This window comes from Eulemur rufifrons, chromosome 30, assembly GCF_041146395.1.
Source record: "Eulemur rufifrons isolate Redbay chromosome 30, OSU_ERuf_1, whole genome shotgun sequence".
Taxonomy (NCBI): domain Eukaryota; kingdom Metazoa; phylum Chordata; class Mammalia; order Primates; family Lemuridae; genus Eulemur; species Eulemur rufifrons.
The window spans coordinates 109,248,135-109,269,119 of NC_091012.1; the positions used below are offsets into that span (position 1 = coordinate 109,248,135).

At 33.6% G+C, this 20,985-nt stretch overlaps 1 protein-coding gene across 2 annotated transcripts in view; it reads right to left on the bottom strand.

The window, feature by feature from the left end:
- Positions 1 to 20,985, bottom strand: part of USP9X (ubiquitin specific peptidase 9 X-linked) — a 136,893-nt gene that overhangs the window by 71,871 nt on the left and 44,037 nt on the right. Inside the window, exons 6-14 of one of the 2 annotated variants that reach the window (XM_069463831.1) lie at positions 20,101 to 20,319; positions 16,951 to 17,066; positions 16,496 to 16,747; positions 16,275 to 16,413; positions 14,010 to 14,162; positions 12,949 to 13,053; positions 7,722 to 7,928; positions 5,438 to 5,574; positions 3,608 to 3,741 (exon numbers count right to left, since the gene is read on the bottom strand). In XM_069463831.1, the coding sequence (XP_069319932.1) occupies positions 3,608 to 3,741; positions 5,438 to 5,574; positions 7,722 to 7,928; positions 12,949 to 13,053; positions 14,010 to 14,162; positions 16,275 to 16,413; positions 16,496 to 16,747; positions 16,951 to 17,066; positions 20,101 to 20,319 (1,462 nt within the window). Of the gene's footprint in view, positions 1 to 3,607; positions 3,757 to 5,437; positions 5,575 to 7,721; positions 7,929 to 12,948; positions 13,054 to 14,009; positions 14,163 to 16,274; positions 16,414 to 16,495; positions 16,748 to 16,950; positions 17,067 to 20,100; positions 20,320 to 20,985 lie in introns of both variants that reach the window. The other variant, XM_069463830.1, reaches the window with a different exon arrangement.

Genomic DNA, 20,985 nt, shown 5'->3' on the forward strand with positions numbered 1-20,985 from the left:
TACCGATTTGTTTCAAACAGTTTAGTATTATTCAAATAGTAATGTCAAACCTTACTGCTAATTCACATGTAGGTTGAGATGGATTTGCTTCCACTACAGCTTTCAGCTCATCATTACCCATCTTGGTCTCAGGTGGCACACGTGGCTGACATTCAAGATTAAAATCACCAGAACGGAACTTCTCAAACCACTGACACACTGTGCATTCATTAGCCACATCCTTCCCAAACAACTTCTTTGGCATTTCTGAGTTGTCTGTGATGCACTGGTTCCACAATGGAATTCATATTTGAAAATAACACCAATTTTTGACTTATCCATAGTTTCACAAAAATTGCTCTAATCACTTCTCAGCTTTTTCGCTAAGATCGAATGTAGTAAAAATTGCTCTAAAAAAATGTGAGAGATATTCACAAGCTGAAACGCACATTTGAAAGACTGAGGATGTACCTTCACAATAAATATGAAACAAGAAGTGTCAAAGTAAAATGTCAGAGATATCAACTGTCAAACTTAGTATTTCAGGAAATTGGACGTTTCATACTTACTTTTCTCTAATAAGTGTTTCCTCATTTGCTATACCCACTTAAGAAAATTTCTAGACACTTTAAATGATTATTTTCTGTATTTTTCTCCAGTTAAATGGTTGTTTTATTAAGATCTGGTGGGCATTTTACTGCATCATTCCAGAAGTTAAATCCCTCATTCCTTGGTTTATTTTCATCATATGACCTACATTTGTTAGTTGGTGTTTTCCTTTTTATCAGTATATCCATATTTTATTCAGCGAACCTACTATTTTCATCATTTGACTCAGTTATGGCCAGTGACAGCCAACTCCTGTATCCTTCTGACATGTCAATGTACTTCTATGAGAACTTTCTTATTTTCTGGAATGAGATATTCAAGGATCATCATCTACTTTCCCTGCTTCAGGCTTGGAAACAGCTATTTCTCCAGAGAGGTATAAACAATTTATAAAATAGATAATAGTAGCTTAATTTTTTTTTTTTAAATTACAGAGAACCCACAGAGACTTAATAGTACTTCATGGCTTATGTATAGGTTGAGTCAGAACTACTGAGAGAGTCTAGGCCAGGATCTGCATTCTAACAAAGCTCTGTTGGTGAATGACACTCACGAAGAAATCTTTGTGGAAAATATTCCTAAAAACTGTCAGCGCTGGTTGGAAGAGACTGGGGAGAAGTAATGGAAAGTAGCAGTCCTTAGAAAACAGAATGCAAAAATGTGACCTACAATAAAGATAAGGTATCCAACTCCATCCACAAACAAGGAGGAAATAATAAACTTTCAGTAAGTATTCAAAGTCACTACAGTGACTGGCCTATCAATGAGGTAAAACCTGAGTGAAAACTGAAAGGTGGTTTATACTTTGCTGCATGCATTTGAAAAACTTTTAAAGAATGATTTGATAAGTACCAATGCATGAAGACACACTGAGAACATAAATAAATACTAGAGATAATTTCAATAAGTTTATTCCTTTATCTAAATAACATTTGCAAGAGGTAGAATTAGCTAACCATGCTACTGAAGACACGATTTTTTCCCTCAAAGCTAAAGATGCTAGTAAAGATGAAATATGGACAGGACAAATAATACTGATAAAATGGTTGTAAGAAATTGAGAATATCAGTGAACTGTGCAAACCTGATGTTGTCTAAATGAATATTTCTCATATTTAATGGGATTCATGCAACATTTTTATTATAGAGAGGTAAAAACTATAATTTACTTTAGAACTGCAAATTCAGAAATAATGGTGGATTATGTTACCACAGAAGTGATTTAATGTTGTGAAAAGTTTATTTTAATAGAATTTTAGTAACTTTAAAAATTACTTTTACCCCCCATATTTTAGTATCTACAAACTGATCAGTACCAAAAGAGTAGTGTAATAAATTAGAGGAGGAAAAGGTATCAAGGTCAGGAGAAACGGAGGGTACAATGTTGATGAGGGAAATACCAATAGCAAAAAAATCAAGGGTTTACTATGTGCCAGGCATTGTTCTAGAATAACTCGCCCAAGGTCCTAACAGCTAATCTCTTAGTTTGTGGATATATCAGACAATATAAGCAGGAGAATTGAAGAATGTAAACATTCTTGTGACCAGGAAACGGAGATGAGGCAGTAACTCATGTAGAATTTGACTAATAAGGAACAGAAAGCTCTAGTGAGGCTGAACTGCACATGCACCATCTCCTAAGCACCCTGAGAGTAGAGTTCCCAACCACTGAAATTAAACACCACATGCAAATGAGGTAAATGAAAATTAGCACTGCAGCACATATGATTTGTATGGCTCCACTTTGGGGAAAGGCCTGCACTGGCAACTATGAGGACTTTGTACCGCCAGGAAGAGATGACATCAAAACAAAAACTCTAATTTATGTTAAACTGAACTGAAATGCTTGGGTATACTGGATACAAACCTCTTATTTCTCTCATTGCTTTTGGTTGCCTCTGATAAAGAACATAAATCATATAGTTGCATGCCTATGTTGCCTTGACTGTTCTATCAGGCTGCTTAAAAGGAACCTGGTACTGAAATGATAAAAGATCACTATCTGATGCTTAGACTGCTTGTTTAACTCTACAATTCTATTGCCTAGAAGGGCTCAGCTGGCCCAAAATCAGCAGGGGTGTATCTGCTTAATTTTTATCTGAATTTTATAAGCGTTAAGCAAAAAACCTAGTAATTTATAAGCATCCTAATTTTTAATATACACTGTTAGTTTCTGCAGATCCTACTATAACATGTTAAATGAGTGATATGTTAAGTAACTACACGTTCAGTTCTATCTCTAACACTGGTAATATAAAGTTTTCTTATTTATGGCTCTGGGAACAAACTTGAGCCTACAAGGCATCTATGTTTTTTCGGGGAGAGTGGGGCTATGAATTTGGCATAAGACAGAGGAGGAATATGTACTAAGAAGTCAGCTATACTCTAGCACACAGACTCTGACACAACTCTCAGAGGGCAAAAGAGCACTGAATATAGCAGGCACTTAAAATTGGTCTGTTGAACTCCCAGGAAACTTGACCCCAACACGTTCAAACAGTTTCACACCCTGAAAGTCAATGTAAACATTTGGATTATAGCCTCCTGTCTTTACTCTTGTGATTTTTTTAATTCATAACATCAGAAGCACTTAGAATTACAAAAGAACCATAATATATGCAAGAACAGATTTAGACGAAACAAGTTTTCCCGAAAAGCTAAAGGTGGTGGTAAAGGAAATAAAGGTTGAAAATGAGTCAAGTACATACCTAAGACGACAACAACCAATTGTAGTACAGGCAGGCAGGGAAGAAAAAGAAATCTATTTAACAAGGAAGAGTATGGAAGGCAAGCACTTAGTGAAGAGCCTTGAAATGCTGGCCTGGATTTTAGGTTGTAAAAGATTTGGGAGTAAAAGTGGATCATAAGCCCATAAAGGAACACAATTTATAAAACAACCAATTACCTTGTATCTTTTAAAATAAATTTGTCATTTCTAAGGTAACTAATAGAAAAAAACAAAAAAACAAAAAAAACACCATTGTTATTTCCCACAGTCCATTTGAACTTACCATACATACCTCTAGCATACAGTCTCATGCTCTCCATGTAAGTTGCAAGGTTTTCTGCTACCAAAGTAACTAGGGCATGATTGTGCTGAAGTTGATTGATTAAGTCATGGCGATAAAATACATGGGGACTTCGCTGAGTTTGACTGAAACGAGAAGAACTTAACAATATAATTAGGCAATTAAACTCTGTTGTAATCAAAAGAGTCTATACTAATCTAAATTCCTAGCTACTAATTTTAAAATTTAAAAATTTTACTTCTGTCTATTTATTTCCTTTAATGACTATATCAACCAACTTAAAAGAAAATAATTGCTAAAAAATAAGACATTTGTTCCGCTATTCTTATTATACATGAAAAGCATGCATGAGTATTCTTCAACTTCACCACATGGGAGTCTACTTCAATAACTAATTTCTATTCTTATACTCTAGTATTCCAAAGGACTTGTAATTAAGTAAATAATTATTTCTGTAACTATAAAATAGAAATATTCCTTGCAAGACTAGCATCACAAAATTTATGCTATAATTGTAGTGAGGAATTTAACCAAAGAAAATGCTTTTAGTAAAATTTTATTTATTAGCAATTCAAGGAACATTCTGGGATACTTGCTTATAGCCAAGTTTGCCCATAGCTGTCACCAGAAAGACATCTAGTTCCTTTCCACTCTTGTTTTGCAACCTTCATTGTTTCAATCTACTTTCACAGCCATTACTACTATTCTAGTGTCACTGTTCCTTAGGAGACATGTGAACTACTATGTCTATCTCCAACAGACAGACGCATTTGAGACAGGCCAAAAGGCATATGTACAGTAGGCCAAACATACTCAAAATAAAGCCTTGAAATAAATATTACTGTTAAGACATATGCCTAGATTTTATCCAGTTTATAGTTTTTCCAATTTCATATTATTTTTTCCAGTCTTGGGAGTTAAAAAAATGAGACAAAGTTCAACTGATAAAATAAAAACATATATATGACCTTTTCTACTTCTGTCTTAAGGCATAATCATAGTAATCTAGAGCTATTAAGGATATTGGCAATTACTGAATTTTATACATAAGGAAAATATAATTCTTTTAACAAGATTAAATTAATAGTTTGATACAAGGTTTATACCTAGGAATCCTGACTCCACTGTGAACAATATTCTTTCTACTATACCTTGCTCTCTTTCTCTCCACATAAATTTTTCTTTTCCTGTTATCAGTTCCAACTCTATTACCAGAAAATACAAATTATTTCAGTAACCAGAATTTGGCATCTAAGATAACATATTTAAAGATAGCTATTAAAAATAAATTTAGCTAAAATTTAAAAAATATTTAAACTCTATCATCTAAAATATTTAAACTCTATCATCTTGTCATCTTTCATCATTTAAATGTCCTTGCAATCTAATCTTTAAAATTAACTTTAAGAATTAATTATTAAAAAAGAGGAACATTTTGAAAACTATTCTATAGTATGTTTCAAAGTTAGTAAGGCAAGAAGGATAAGATTGAATAATGAGATTAATTTCCTGGCATACCTGCTGGAAATATAATTATATAATATATAAAAATTCCAAACCAAGAACCCAAAGGTAATATTATCATCTTGATTTCATACATATTACTTAATTGTGGCTTACTTTCTTATCAGTAAAACAAAGGAGGTATATATAATAGATTCTTTTTTTTTTTTTCCCAAACAAACCCTTCCTAGTCATCTTCTCACCCCACTAATTTTTGGGCTTTAAAGTTTGCTTTTACTAATAATTGACATGCTGGGTTTTTTTTTTTCTTTTCAATAAAATACATAAATAAAAATGTTGAAATTTTCTATGTCTTACCTCAAATTTTGAGGTGCTTCACCAAACAAACTACAAATTTCTCTAATTTGTTTCAGTGCGGGAATAACCCATTTGTCATTTGTGCGGAGTTCTTCTATAAAGCGATCTATCCACTGGATCTTTTGTGTGTCACGGTCCTTAAACAAACCATTTCATTGTTTTATATAGATTGATACTTAGGAGAATTCTACCTTCAAATTATTTTGAAAATTATAAAAGCTTTCTTTTAAGATTAGCATCACAAACATTATGCTGTAATTATAATAAGGAGTTTCATTTTTTTAAAAAAAAGCTTTAAATACATTCACATTTACTACCGGAAGTCCAAAAAACTAAGCACTACAATAAAAGCTCAGTATTACATGGACTCAAATATATCTATACAAAACCATAGATCCTATGTATTAGGCACAGTGACATAAAGTTTGATTTTAAAAGTTTGCCAAAAGGTAGGTATTTTTATCCAATGTTTTGAGAGATTCCACCATATCATAAAAGCTATAATTAGCATGTAACACCCCAGTTGTTACACTGAAAATTTATATTATACCAAGAAAATAATGGTATAGCCACTAAGTTAGTCTAAAAACAATTACCAAAATCAAACTAAAGACATATCCACATACATACAAGGAGAGAAAAGGGATAGAGACAGGCACAAGCAGTTAAAAATTAACAATGTTATAAACTCAAAAATTATTTCAATATGTAATTCCTTCCCAAGTCAACAGCAATCAGAAGTGCAGGTTTGTGTACCTAACAATTGTGTAAGTTTGGATTATATTACTTTTGCATGTGTATATAAGGAAAGGAAAACAAACTTGTGTGTTTTTTTAACACCTAATGTTTGGGGTTATTTTTGTAATACATAAATATTCCTTTTTTGGTAACAAAATTATGATCATACTCTAAGTGTTACGCATTAAACATTTTTTACAACCGTAAAAGTCTTTCTGAATCTATTGACCATTTTTAACGGCTGCACAATACAAAACTATTAGTAATCATTCAGGAGGCTTCCAAGAGTTCATGCCTATAGACACCAATGACATCCTTGGATGTGCCTCTCTTTATGTCCTTTTCCAATCACTTCTAAGAAATTTCTAGAAGTAGAATTACTGGGTTTAATAGTGTGTACATTTTTAAGGCCACAAAAACATTTGTACATGATCAAATGTATCATGCACTTGAAAGCAGGTTTTTGTTTTGTTTCGTTTTTTTGGCAAGTGAAGAAGACAAGGTGGGAGTTGGAGAACGACTTTAAAAATTTTTTTTTCCAAACAACAAATAAAAGTTAAAGTTGAAAAAGGTAACACTCTACTTAAGTCAGTGAAATCCAGTAACTACTTATGAATTAATGTGCCAGGCACTGATACTAATAGTTAATTAAACAAGAAACTACCAGTTAAATCCTTGCTAGCAAATGTACTACTTTAATTCAAGATTCCTCATAAGGCCTCTAGGTTTAATGAAATAATTTAAACCCAAGGCCCTTATTACTATTTAATAAGCTAAATACTTAAGGAACTGTCACAAGCAAGCATAGTAAAACTAATTAGTATCTGCATTAGATGCACCTACTTGAGCTTCTTTTCCTAGCTCTTATCTTAAGAGTTCATCAGCGTAGCAAATACAGGGCTCCCCAAAAGTCACCATACATAGGAAAAATGGAAAATTATAGCTAAATATATTATTTTTATATTATTTACAAAATATTTTATAAAATTTTTCCTTTGTATGGAGACTTTTGGGACACCCTGTAGTTTTATTAACATGTTGAGAAATTATTCAGCAATGGTCATTTCTATCACGTGTAAAAAATATGCATGCTGTAAGTTAAAATGCAGGGAAGTAGTTGTATGATTTGCTCATTGTGAAGGCCTTACATGTTTTAGTAATTAGGAAATTCTATTAATTTTTATTAACTTCTCTGTGAGCAAAGAAAACCTAATTATTCTTACCTCTAAAGTCCCTAAATTAGCTTTAATATTTTATTATCTATTTGCAATTGGTATTTCAGAACCATACATTTGAAAACAATACCACTATATAACCTGTTTTTGTTTAAACTGTCTTTCTCCCAAGGAGACTAAAATGCTTTTCAGAGGATTCACAAAACCTTGATAGAGAGACCTAAGTAAAAAGGAAGGCAGACTTACATGAACGAACCCAGTCAATTCTTGAAGATCATTTAAAAAATAAACTGGGAGCTACCCTGCAACTGAGTCATTCTAGCAGTGAAAGAGAATGGTCACAAAAAGTGAGCAAAGCAACACATCCTTACCTGGGAACAACTATAATCTAGAATTTTTATGTGGGCACTGAGAGCCAGGTCCATGATATCTACAGGTACATCATCACTGTGGGCCAGATTCCACAAAAGGTTCAATACTTTGTGTGCCATCACACCATCTTTATCGTCTTCTGCAAGACGACGTATCAGCTCAAGTAGCTTTTCACGCTGCTTTTTACTTGCATTTGTCCAACTGGCCTAGAAGAAAAAAAAATAAATGACATGAAAACAACATATATTTGGTCATTGCTTCTTAAGTGACACCAAGTTAACTATATTCAATTCATCAGAAAAACAGCATAGGCGAGCACAGAATTATTCAAGTGACATCTGAAAAATAACTCCAGGAGAAAAGAAAAACTATTTACAGTTAAATAGCTTAGACCAGGGTTTCCCAATCTCAGTATTACTGATATTTTGGGCTGGAAACTTCTTTGTTGGCTGTCCAGTGCATTACAGGATATTCAGCCACATCCCTGGCCTCTACGTAGGAAAAGCCAGTAGCAACCCCTCCCTCCAGTTGTGACAACTGAAAATGTCTCCAGACATTGCCAAATATCTCTGTGGGACAGAATCATTTCTCATTTATATGCCTTAGATTCAGTCTGTTACTTGTGACTTAAGCTGATTACACAGCAATGTACATTATACATTTTAAAACAAAATGGAGTCTGTGACAACATCTGTTATTAACCAAGAAAAATAAAAATAATCTCTAACTTAAATAGTAATGACACAATGTTATTTTGATTTAGAAGAAAGAAAGAATACTCACTTAAAAACTCTAAAATAAATTTAAAGAAAAACAACCAAACCTCTAAAAATGGTATTTTAGTACAACATGCTTATCACAACTTGGGGAGTGTTACTGGTGGCATTTAGTGGGTAGATGATGGGGATACCGTTAAAACAGTATGGGAAAAACTTAATGTATAAAGTTTCTGCTATGGTTTGAATGTACCATCCAAAACTCATGTTGAAATTTAACTGCCATGTGACAGTATTAAGAGGCAATTAGGTCATGAGGGTTTTGCCCTCATGGTCTTTATAAATTACCCAGTCTATGGTGTTCTATTATAGCAGCAGAAAATGGACTAAGACAGTTGTTAATCAACGTTTACTGGAAAATATGCTGAAATGAACCTCATGTCAAACGGGAAGAATGATTAGACAAGATCCTTTCAATGGAATTATTACACAGACATTTACAATGATAAATATGGTATGTCTTTGAAGACTTGAATGCATGGTTCTAATTAATCCTAGCCTGTTCAAAACAGCAAAGGGAATATGAAAACTATTAATACTATAAGACTGAAATATTAGATTACATTACAATTAAGAACATCTGGCTAACATTACAGGATGAGAGACAACTAGGTATTCCTCAAGGAGAACTAATCACCACGTATGTGTACTCTATTAAAGGAAAAAGAAAATCAAACTTCTGTATGAAACTGTTGATATACACCAAGGCAACAGTTTCTTCAACATATTGGAAGGAAAGAAAAAGGATAGAGAGAGAAACTAGTTTCAAAGAGACTTATAAGACATATGCAACCAATTACAATGTATAGAACATCCCAGGATCCTGATTTAAACACACCTCTAAAATAAAGTATGATCAGAGACAACTGGAAGTTTTAACACTATTCGATGATATTAAGGAATTATTAACTTTTTAGGTAGACAATGGTATTGTGAACTTTCTCATGTACTCATCTTTTAGAGATTCAGACTAAATTAATTGTATATGAAAAGGAGAAATCAAGAACATATGTTCATCCAAAGCAACCATAAAGTAAGTAAAACAGATAACCACAAACTGGGAGAAATTATTTGTAACTCCTGAACTGATGAGGACTAACACATTCAAATATGTCAAAAACTCCTACAAATTAGTATGAAAAAAATACAAATAATGCCATAGGGGGAGAAAAATAGGCAAAAAACTTGAACAGCCATTCACAAAAAAACAAATAGCTCAAAAATATATGAAAAGATGTTAAATCTCATTATCAATCAAGGATATTAAAAACTAGGTCAGGCACTGTGGCTCACACCTATAATCCCAGCACTGTGGGAGACTGAGGTGGGAGGATCGCTTAAGGCCAGGAGTTCGAGGCTACAGTGAGCTATGACTGAGCCACTGCACTCCACCCTGGGCAACAGAGATCATGTTTCTTAAAAAACAAAAAACTAACACCATGATGAGGTAACAGTTAACACACTATGTAGATTATCAAAAATTAGTAATCCTGACAAAAACAAGTGTTGACAAGGATATGAAACTCTTGATGAGACTGTAAATTGATATAACCACTTCAGAAAACAAAGACTTACTTAGAACTCAAACATTTAAAAACTAGACTCTGGACCAAGTATATAAAGTCAAGTCTAACCAAGAAGGTTGGGATCATTTGGTTGCAATCTGTAAAGAACTACAAAAATACTCAGAATTCATGCTTCCTTTTTTAAAATCATCTTTAGTAGAAACTTTCAAGACACAATTCATAAGAACTGCTAGATTTACCAACACTTCAAAAAAAAAAAAAAAAATAGTGTTTGTTGGGCCAGGCAGGGTGGCTCACACCTATAATCCTAGCACTTTTGGGAGACCGAAGCAGGAGGATCACTTGGGCCCAGGAGGCCTGAGCAACATAGCAACACCCTGTCTCTACAAAAAAATTTAAAAAAGAAAAAAAAATTAGCAGGGCATGGTGGTGTGAGCCTGTAGTCCTAGCTACTTGGGAGGCTGAGGCAGGAGAATTGCTTAAGCCCAGGAGTCTGAGGCTATAGTAAGCTATGATTGTGCCACTGTACTCCAGCCTGAGCAACAGAGTAAGACCATGTCTCAAAAAAAAAAAAAAAAAAAAAAGGCTTGTTACCAAATGACAACTGCTTAATAAACATTTGTTAAGCCAAAGGGGGAAAAACACAAAGGAATTTATTATTATATTTAGACGATCCTGAGGAGGATCCAGGAGATCTAATAATAATTGATCCCTTTCTTTCCTTCTCCTGTCATGGCCATCATTGGTCATGCACCACCATTTCAGAAGTCATCATAAGATTAAAAATGAATGGCAATTAACTTTAGAGTACTCATGATATCTGATTCTATTATTTCCTCAGCTGCCTTTGATGCCCTTTAATGGATTTTAAAAAATACATAGAAGTTTTACTTTTACATGCATAACATGTTTAAAAATAAAATATATAAAAAGCACCAAAGATTCACTCAGTACTTTGTTTCCTCCAAAGTAAATTTTCCATCAGGCTGTGATTTTTCCATAAAGCTTAACTTTACTGTGTTTAAGATTCATCTGAGAAATCTGCTTAAAATACAGACTCCCAGGCTTCATTCACACCTAGAGATTCTGAGTTAGCATGTCCAGGATGGAAGCCGGTAAATGTATTTTTTCCCCTTCTATTGTGAAATACACACCTAGAAAGGTGCACACATATGCCATTATTACAGTACATAATGTAAACACCTGGTAACTATTACCCAGGTCAAAAATACCACATGGTCAGCAGCACCCCAAAAGCCAGCTGGGCCCACTTTTCAAATTTATGTTAATGTGATCAAGGTATATGAATTCCTTTCTTCAACTTTCTATTAGACTCACTCATGTGGTTGAACTGCTATAATTTGCTTTCATCGATTGCTGTGTTCTATTATATGAACATTCCACAATTTATCCATTCTACATGGCAGTTTTTTGCTATTACAAATAATTCTGCCACAGGTGTTGTTGAATGAATGTGTATTTGGGTGCACATAAGCATGAGTTTCTCCCAAGTGTATATTCAGAAGTCAAACTGATGAGTCATGACAACTGTACACTTTACCAGAAATACCAAACTATTTTCCAAAGTGATCACAGTAACTTACGTTCCCAGGAGTCAGTATAATTGTTATATTTAACAAAAAACCTTGGTGATCTAATGATCTATGTTCTTTTTTTTTTTTTTTTTTTTTGAGACAGAGTCTCTCTCTATTGCCCAGGCTAGAGTGAGTGCCGTGGCGTCAGCCTAGCTCACAGCAACCTCAAACTCCTGAGCTCAAGGGATCCTCCTGTCTCAGCCTCCCAAGTAGCTGGGACTACAGGCATGTGCCACCATGCCCGGCTAATTTTTTCTATATATATTTTTAGCTGTCCATATAATTTCTTTCTATTTTTAGTAGAGATGAGGTCTCGCTCTTGCTCAGGCTGGTCTCGAACTCCTGAGCTCAAACGATCCGCCCAACTCGGCCTCCCAGAGTGCTAGGATTACAGGCGTGAGCCACCGCGCCCGGCCGATCTATGTTCTTAATCCACAAATTTACTCAACCATTTGAGCTTTTACAAACCCAGCCCTAACAACTTAAGAAAGATGCTACGCAATATGGCCTTAAAAAGCATATGATGGCACCAATGCAGATATGACTGCAGGGGCTCTTGGGCTACATTATGAATTACATTTCCACTGAGTCATGTTTTACCTGTGCATATAACCCCAGAATACCAAGGTATTGGTATTCTCTTGCTGTCATCTGTTTATTGGAACCAATCATCCTTCCCTTCAGTCCTAGAGTTTTGCTTAAACCTATAAAAAAAATACAAACTGCCAGGGGAAAGAAATCCAAAGCAATAACACGAGTTTTGGGGGGGAAAAAAAATTTCTTATTTATGAGGGCTATTAGAAAAACAAACAAAGTTCTTAGGCCAGGCGTGGTGGCTCACGCCTGTAATCCTAGCACTCTGGGAGGCTGAGGAGAGAGGATCGCTCGAGGTCAGGAGTTTGAGACCAGCCTGAGCAAGAGTGAGACCCCGTCTCTACTAAAAAATAGAAATTGACTGGACAACTAAAAATATACAGAAAAAATTAGCTGGGCATGGTGGTGCATGCCTATAGTCCCAGCTACTCGGGAGGCTGAGGCAGCAGGATTGCTTGAGCCCAAGAGTTTGAGGTTGCTGTGAGCGAGGCTGATGTCATGGCACTCTAGCCCGGGCAACAGAGTGAGACTCTGTCTCAAAAAAAAAAAAAAAGAAAAAGAAAACAAACCCCACAAAAACTTATTGGAAAAGAAAACAATTGCCAATTCCTTCACACCAGAGATTGTTTAATGAGATTTCTATTTAAGTATTTGTTGACTAAGAACAACTCACAGATCTAATGAATCAACTCTATTTAAAATAAAATGGTAATGCTTTACTTTGTTAACAATTACCTTAAAACAATCAAAAAGATGATCAAGCTGTTCAGGAGAAAAGTCCCACGCTAATTTTGCCAGTAGATCATGTACATTCTTCACAATGGCTTCATGTTTCCCCGCCTATTGAAAAACAAAAACAAGCTCAAAGCACACCAGAAATTTTAATGATAAGCAGTGTATACTGTTTGCTGACAACCATTAATAAAGTATCCTCATCTTTTTCAATTAACTGTGGTAACATAAGAAAATTTCTAACATTATAAAATGCTTTAGAACTTTCATTCAAAACCTGGCAACTCAATTTCTTGATATACACAGCTAATGTGTACTTTGGCAATGCACATGAACATTCATTACAGTTCATTGAATTTAACATGCCAATTTTAATATTGTAAGTAGGAGAAAAATAAGGCACACTAATGATATTGTTTCAAAACTGGAACCATAAGCAATCAAAGGTAAAACTATTTTCTTGGTTTCTGTAGACAAAAAAAAAAACAACCCCCCAAAGCCTTATAACCTAGAACTCAACAATGTTTTCCAGGCAATCCATAAGTAGAAAACTGTCATTAAGATAATCAAAGAAATTATACAGTTTCCAGCTCTGAAACCAAAAAGGTTATTAATCCTTCTGAAAGTTATAAATCCTTTGGAATTATATATTATGTATATATAATTAATCATTACAGGTCTTTATAAATAATCAAGTGATTTAACTTTCCTGACACTGAAGGTTTTTTCTATTAAGTCTATGAAGAAACCAATTATGGATGTCTTATATTCTTTCAATAGACACTGCTTATTATTTTTTTGCTGTTTGCCTCTTATTTAAAACCATCTACAAATTGCCAGCCTTTACCAAATATAGTAGATAATAGAATATTTTTATTTTTAAAATATCACTGGCTATTTCAAAAAGATTACTGGCAGGATTTCTGTAAATATAACAAGCATTTAAATGTACTAAAAGTCAAGTAATATAAGCCTGCCTCCCATTTCATAGCAGCTACTGTATTTCTTCAGTTTTTAGTATCTTTCTTTTAAAAACTAAGTAATCACTCTCTTAAATTCCTTACCTGTGCTGCCCAGATATTATCAAGATCCTGTAAGGTCAGAGCTTTTTCCTTGATGACAAAGCGAAGAATCTTCTCTAGCTTTTCTACATACTGTGGTTGATGCAGACTATCTCGCAAGACTATAGATAAGATATTGTTCTGCTGTATCCATTCCTAAATTTAATTCAAAAACTTGTTTCAAAGCAGAAAAACACAGAAGTTTTCTTATAAAAATACTCAGCTATAAGAAATAACGGTGATACGACATCTCTTTGGTTCTCCTGGAGAGAGTTGGAACCCATTATATTAAGTGAAGTATCCCAAGAATGGAAAAACAAGCATCACGTGTACTCACCAGAAAATTGGTTTCCCTGATCATCACCTAAATACACATCTGGGAACGATACCAATCGGATATCAGACTGAGGTGGGGATGGGGGTATAACTACATGATAAGTGCGATGCGCACTGTCTGGGGAATGGGTACGTTTGGAGCTCTGACTTGGGGGGGATGGGCGGTACATGGGGAACGTATGTAACCTGAACTTTTGTACCCCCATAAGCAGCTGGGGGGGAAAAAAAAAAAAAACCATGAAAAGCGTACGAGATGCAGGTAAAAAAAATATATATATTATTCACATTACTAAATGATATAAGTAGGAATTCAAAAACACATTTACAAAATATACTAATATGATTATGTACTGTTTTAATGGAAAATTATGAGAAAAATCACAATCTCATAGCACTTTAATTTTGCACACACAGAAATGCTCCTGTAAATTATCAATACTGAAATTATTAAAAAGATTCTACACTCCAGCATTTACTCAGGAAATTAATAATCACCATGGTTTTGGGGGGAGGGGTACAGGACCAATTTTAAAATCTCTTGATCCTTTATACCAGTTCTGCCACAGAATTATGTTTTGACCTTGGGTAAAAAGGCACTCTTTATTCTTGCCTTTATTTATTACCCGATTACCAAGTGCTAGCTAGACACTATTACTGCTTATCCATCAGCTCTTTAATCTTCCAAACAATCCTAGTAAAGGATTATCCTATTACAGAAAAGTAAACATGGTCGTAGTTGTTGGAACTGGAATCTGAATCAAGTCTGCATGCTTCCACGGTCTGTTTCTGTAACACTATGTCCGGATGCTTAACTAGCACTTATTTAATATCTATAGCAATAAAGTGCTAGCACATGATACAAAAAGGTAGTAACACACATTGTATGATTTTAAAGTATTCTGCTTGAAAATACAAAGTAGTTAGGCTCAAAATGTGCTAGAGAAGTACACTTCTCTGCTGATAAACAGTTTCTTACGTCTAATATGTTGCAGATATTTTTTGCAAAATACGGTAAAAATACAGCAATGTCAAATTTTGACAGAAGTTTCTAAACAATTAATGCCATTTTCTGTACTATGTAGGACTGGTAACAGTTCAAGAACCAGCACCAGTCCTCAGATCACACTTTGAGTAGTTTCTATGCTGGACTTTCGACAAGGCAGACAGGCACATCACATGGGCAAAACCCGATGTCTGCCACCTGACTCCCTAACCGGGGCCAATGTCTATGCCTTCTCCACATATCTTTTATCACACTCTAATCACTGTCTCTTCTTATTAACCTGAAGACTCCTTAAAGGCAAGGACAGTTCTTCTACAGGTATCTCCCTAGTAGTGTCATATAATCACTCAAAAAATACTGGTTCCATAACTTAAATGGCATGCTTATTCATTTAAAAACTACACTGTATGTGAAATATGTAAGGTTAAAATAGTTTCCTAAAATTTCAATGTCAAAATGATATAAGTGCTTTAAAACTGAAATTCTCAAAATCATGACAAAAACACTAATTTGTATAGATCTTATTGCAGTAATTTTATTTCCCATTTTAAAACCTTGAATTGGCAATGGTCAAACAGGCCACTTCATTCTTTAGGTACCAGACACTATCTGATCCATTCCCCAGATCACCTCTATCTATTCCATTTCAACCAACTCCCCACCCCTCAACAAGCTAATAATTACTTTGGAATATCACATTCAACAATAAGTTTATCAAAGATGTGCTAAGCTATCCATATCACAACCAAATAATAAACTATGTTATTATAAAAAGTTCTCAGGATTAACAGAGTCGTAAATCAAAACACTTCCCAATTTCAGGGTTTACTTTAAAATCTTATTACTAATTTTAACTAGAGCTATTCTAATTTTTGTCTTAAGTAGATTCTAATTCACACACACACAAAAAAAAGAACGAAAAGACTTACTGCCATTCGTTCAGCTGTGAGCCACTCTTCCTCCTCAGGATTACCATGTCGATGGGTATAGTATGACACACTAGATATCACCTTATTAACTTCATTCAGTGCATTCATCTTCCCATTGAAAGAAGAAATTTGCAATAATCTGTAAGAAAAATTCAGTGGTAAGTATGATTCTAAAAATTCACATAAATAATTAAAATTATTTCAAGAGATAAGTATCTTACCTAAGTATCATTTTTAACCTAAATATTTCTAAGTTTTTTACAGTTTCTTCTTGTCCTGGAACCCTTGAAGCTAAATTTTTCAAAGATTTAATAATCATTGAAAGAGCATCATTTTTGGCTTCATTCTTTGCTTCTTTTTTCAGTTCTTCATCAGTTAAGTTTTCTAAAAACTGTGGAACCATTTCTATTATTGGAAGAAAGTACTTTTTCACTGTATGAAGAGTGAGAAACTCATAGCATTGTCCAAATGGTCTGAAATAAGAAAGATACAAAACTCCTGTAATACTTAATTTCTCAAAATCAATTAGGACTAAATTATCAGACTATATCATACTTTTAAAAACCCAAGTAATAAGTTTAAGAGGAAATCACACTTGAAAAACTCAATTTTTATTACGCAAATAAAATAGCAATTTCTATAGTGTACTGAACATTGAATTTAAAATGTAACTTACTTAATAAGGGCTGCAATTATTTGAACATTTAATGCTGATCCATTAATAAAACGATCATGCAAAATCTGGAACCCATTTAAAGTGCCAAATTTGTTGAGAAGATCCACTAGCCAACCCTGCAATACAAATTAATGAAAAAAGTTAACTTCAATACTTTTTTTTTGGGGGGGGAGTACTATCTTGATTGAAACATACTAAAAATAATAAAATCAATAAAACAAATTAGTCAAATCATCTTTCAAAAGAGCACAAAATATTATGGCTTGTTCACAATAATCCCATCAGTGAGATAGAAGCAGCGTAAGTAGCAAGTATAGATTAGCTCACCAGGGCACAGCAGTTTCTCATACCAATATAGCTGGTGAACAGGAATCAGAAGCCATGCTTCTATTCTAGCAATACCACCATATGAGAATAAATACCTTCTAATTATCTAAAATTATTTTGTATTAAAATAACTTCAAGGAGGTGGAAAGACTATTCCAAAAAGTAAATTAGGAAAATTTGGTAACCTCATAATGAATTCTGAACCCATTTCTTGTTATAGTTGTAAATAATTAAAATTTCCATATAAATGCACTTATCTTAAAGCCTAAACATGAACCGTCAATTATAATAAAAACTAACCCCTGGTATTAGTTTCTGTTGTTCCTAACTAGAATATGCTAAAAATGCTCCTAACTAGAATAGGTTGATACTTTTGCTAACCTATATGAATGCCCCCAGTTCTCCTCATCTTAGAAGTAGCACCATGCAACCAGTATGGATTATCTTTCAACCTCCTCTTTAAGAAAAAGCAGTAACTCAAAGTACACTGCAGCTGGGACAGGCAATAGTTGTAATAGCTAAAAGCATGTCTATATGTAAAAACTTGAATTGAAAGGTTATACAGATAAAAGAGTCAAATATATCTAGGAATTAAGACAACCTTTTATACCTAGCCTTCTAAAAGGCCTCATTTTAGGAGCCACCGAGGTGAAAATAAGGGGGAGAAGAGGCAATTTCTCTAAGAAGTCTTAAGCAAAAATAATTTCTACAACTTGTAAAAAAAATGTCCAGGAAGAAGGGGAAATGCTCAATAAATGCTTTTAATGTTTGTTTAAAGAGAATATATGGTAGCTAATGGTAGCTTTGATATGGTTTTATGAGAATCAAAATTAACTAAACTCTCTAATAAGTCTTATTACCATATTTCAATACGGTCATTATAGTATTTTCCTACCTTTTTATTTGGTCTTAAAAGGCTAATTGAAAGTCATTAAGATTCTGAGTAGTTAACTCACCAGATCCCTTTTGAAATTCAGCAATTTTCAGAAAGTACATGCTTATTATTTAATACATTTTTATTCCTTCAGTAACTGAGATGAGATTATTGGACCCATAGATATACTCATTATGTATAATATATAAAATAGCATGTGTGAACACAGTAAAGAACGAGTCTAAAGTTAATCTTTCCATATTTCTTCTGGCGCTACATATGTTTAAACAATTAGGAATACTCAGAGTACTTCAAATTGAGGTGTAGTTAATAGACTAGCTTTAGCAGCTGCAAATTAAGAACCTTCCTTATCTGGCTCAAAGCTGTCAAGACTGGCAGAGAAAGACCAGCCACCCTAGAAAGAAAAATTCAAAATGATCACATGGCCTAGAATTTATCATAGTCTTTAAATGTAGTTTTACCTGTACTACATTTCATTATATCATGGTGTCTGCATCCAACTAGGAACATGGTTGAAAATTATGCCAAATATATCATTTTTTAATCACCTTTTTAAAAGTTTATAGAAGACTTACTTAGCAGTATGACAAAACATAAAATTTTCTCCGACTTCAGTAGGAAATAAATGACTAGGTAACTCCAGTGAATGATTCTCCTTGATTCACAACCAAAATTTGGGCTGTATTTTTAAAAACTATATTTTCAAAGGCTCTGAAAGACTAAGTACCTTTACGGTTGCCATATTTTATAAGTTTAACAGCAAGAAGAACTAGGCTTCAAAGATACAAAAATATCTTCAACCAGCAGTCTAAGAGTCTGTATTTAGCCATGTTAAATCAAGTTCTTCCTTGTGCGTCTCTTAAGTTACAGGTTATTATTGACACACAAAGCAAAAAATAAATAAAAAGGCAATATGGGTATAGATAAAAATTTTGATTTTGAAGATTGCCATTATTTAGATATTAATACGATCTACTAAAGCAAAAATAAGCCACCTAGTGGTAACAATATGAACTGAAAAGTATCAGAAAATCTGAGCTATAAGTTCAATACATTTTGATGATTTCAATTTCTAACAGAATAAATCAAGCATTGTATATATAACTTCAAATTTTTCTGGCTGGCTAGAAAGGAAAATTAAAAAAAAAAGAAAAAGGAAAATTTGTATAAGATCCACAATATTAAAAATGTCTCCCTAAATTCTGAAATTTAAAAGCTATGTAGTTCATTTAATACTTATTAAAAGAAGCATAGTTTAGGGGTATATTTTTTTAAATGTATGGTCTGTTTACATTGATATAGAAAACTTACATTTATATACAGAATATACATATTTAAGTGAGATTTGAAAGATATACTATTTTCCTTTCATTTACAGTTCCTGTAATTTTACTTTTATAATACACTACTAGGCATTTTTATGACACACTTGATTTTGGAGTCAAAATCTTATTTCAATAATGATCATGGCCTTACAGATCAACACTAGAGTCCCTGGTCAAAGGAAAAATATGGCTGGTTTCATACTAAACCAAATTATAACTATTTCCCAAAAAGTTGGGCAGGAGACAATGAGGACTGACTATACACGGAGAAAGCTTAAAAAAAAAAAAAAAAAAAGATAGCCATAAGCACTGAATTAAAATGACATGAAAAAGGCTCCCAGTTCTATATATTTTCATTTAAAGTCTGAAAAGCCAATTTCATTGTTAGACTTTAAATATTTAAACACAGAAAAACTTAACAGTAGAAACAAGACAAAACACAGCTTTGGTACAAAAATAAAGAATCCAAAAACAGAAATAAGGCAAAATCCCTTTAACAGTAATATGAAATTACTCTTCTCCCTTGTTAGGAGGTTCAGATCATGGCAGGTTCTGTGGCAGAGACAGTTTAATATTTAATTTTGAAATAACAAACCAACACACTTTTGGTGATCGAGGGTCTGGAGAACGAGCAAAGAGTTCATCTTCAGGCAACTGAACACTTGAGGATACTGATTCACATGGACGTGTACCATTGTAGATATGGAATTTGCAATGAGGATTTAAGGCCATGGCAAGAAGTTCTAGAAGTGGAAACCAGTCTTCGGACAACTTGGCCACACATAGCTCCACCAGGCGATGAGTATTGTTAATAATACATCTCTGTTATATAAGGGCAAAAGGTGACTTGAGATCAAAACATTCCAATTTCAAACAGAACTATGTTCCCATCTTAATTAGTCATACCCTAACTAATGATCTTTCAATTTTTCTATACTAATCATTTGAATTATATTGAATTTCACTAATGGGATCAAACTGATTATCAAAAGACAAACTAGCATTTATTTACTTCATAATTTATATGGTATGGCTTACAAAATGAAATGGGCACCATAATTTATCTATGCCTGCTCTATGTCCAAAGATGGCAAATTACATTTTTTGCCTCTTCGGAATTTGTATACTAGAGGTAGCAATTCTAAAATCTAAACAATAGGTCAATTATCCAGGATGGAGTAGATCTGCTATCTAAACCTCAATGCAAAACTCTGTCACCACTTCCTAAAGTTTGCATTTTGAAACCTATAAAACTACATACCAAATCAGAAGATGCTAGGATTGTTACGCTATGGTCATATTTGGGAAATAGTTTGCAGACCACAAAAATAGTTGCTTTACAACTTATGACCATTTCCATAGTATAAACAAGGAACAGAGAGTTAATTACAGAATGTTATCAGTCTAAGACACATTTTTTTTTTTTTTTTGCTTTAAGATCCCTGGAATCTGATTCTATCTTATAATCAATGAATGAATTACTATTTT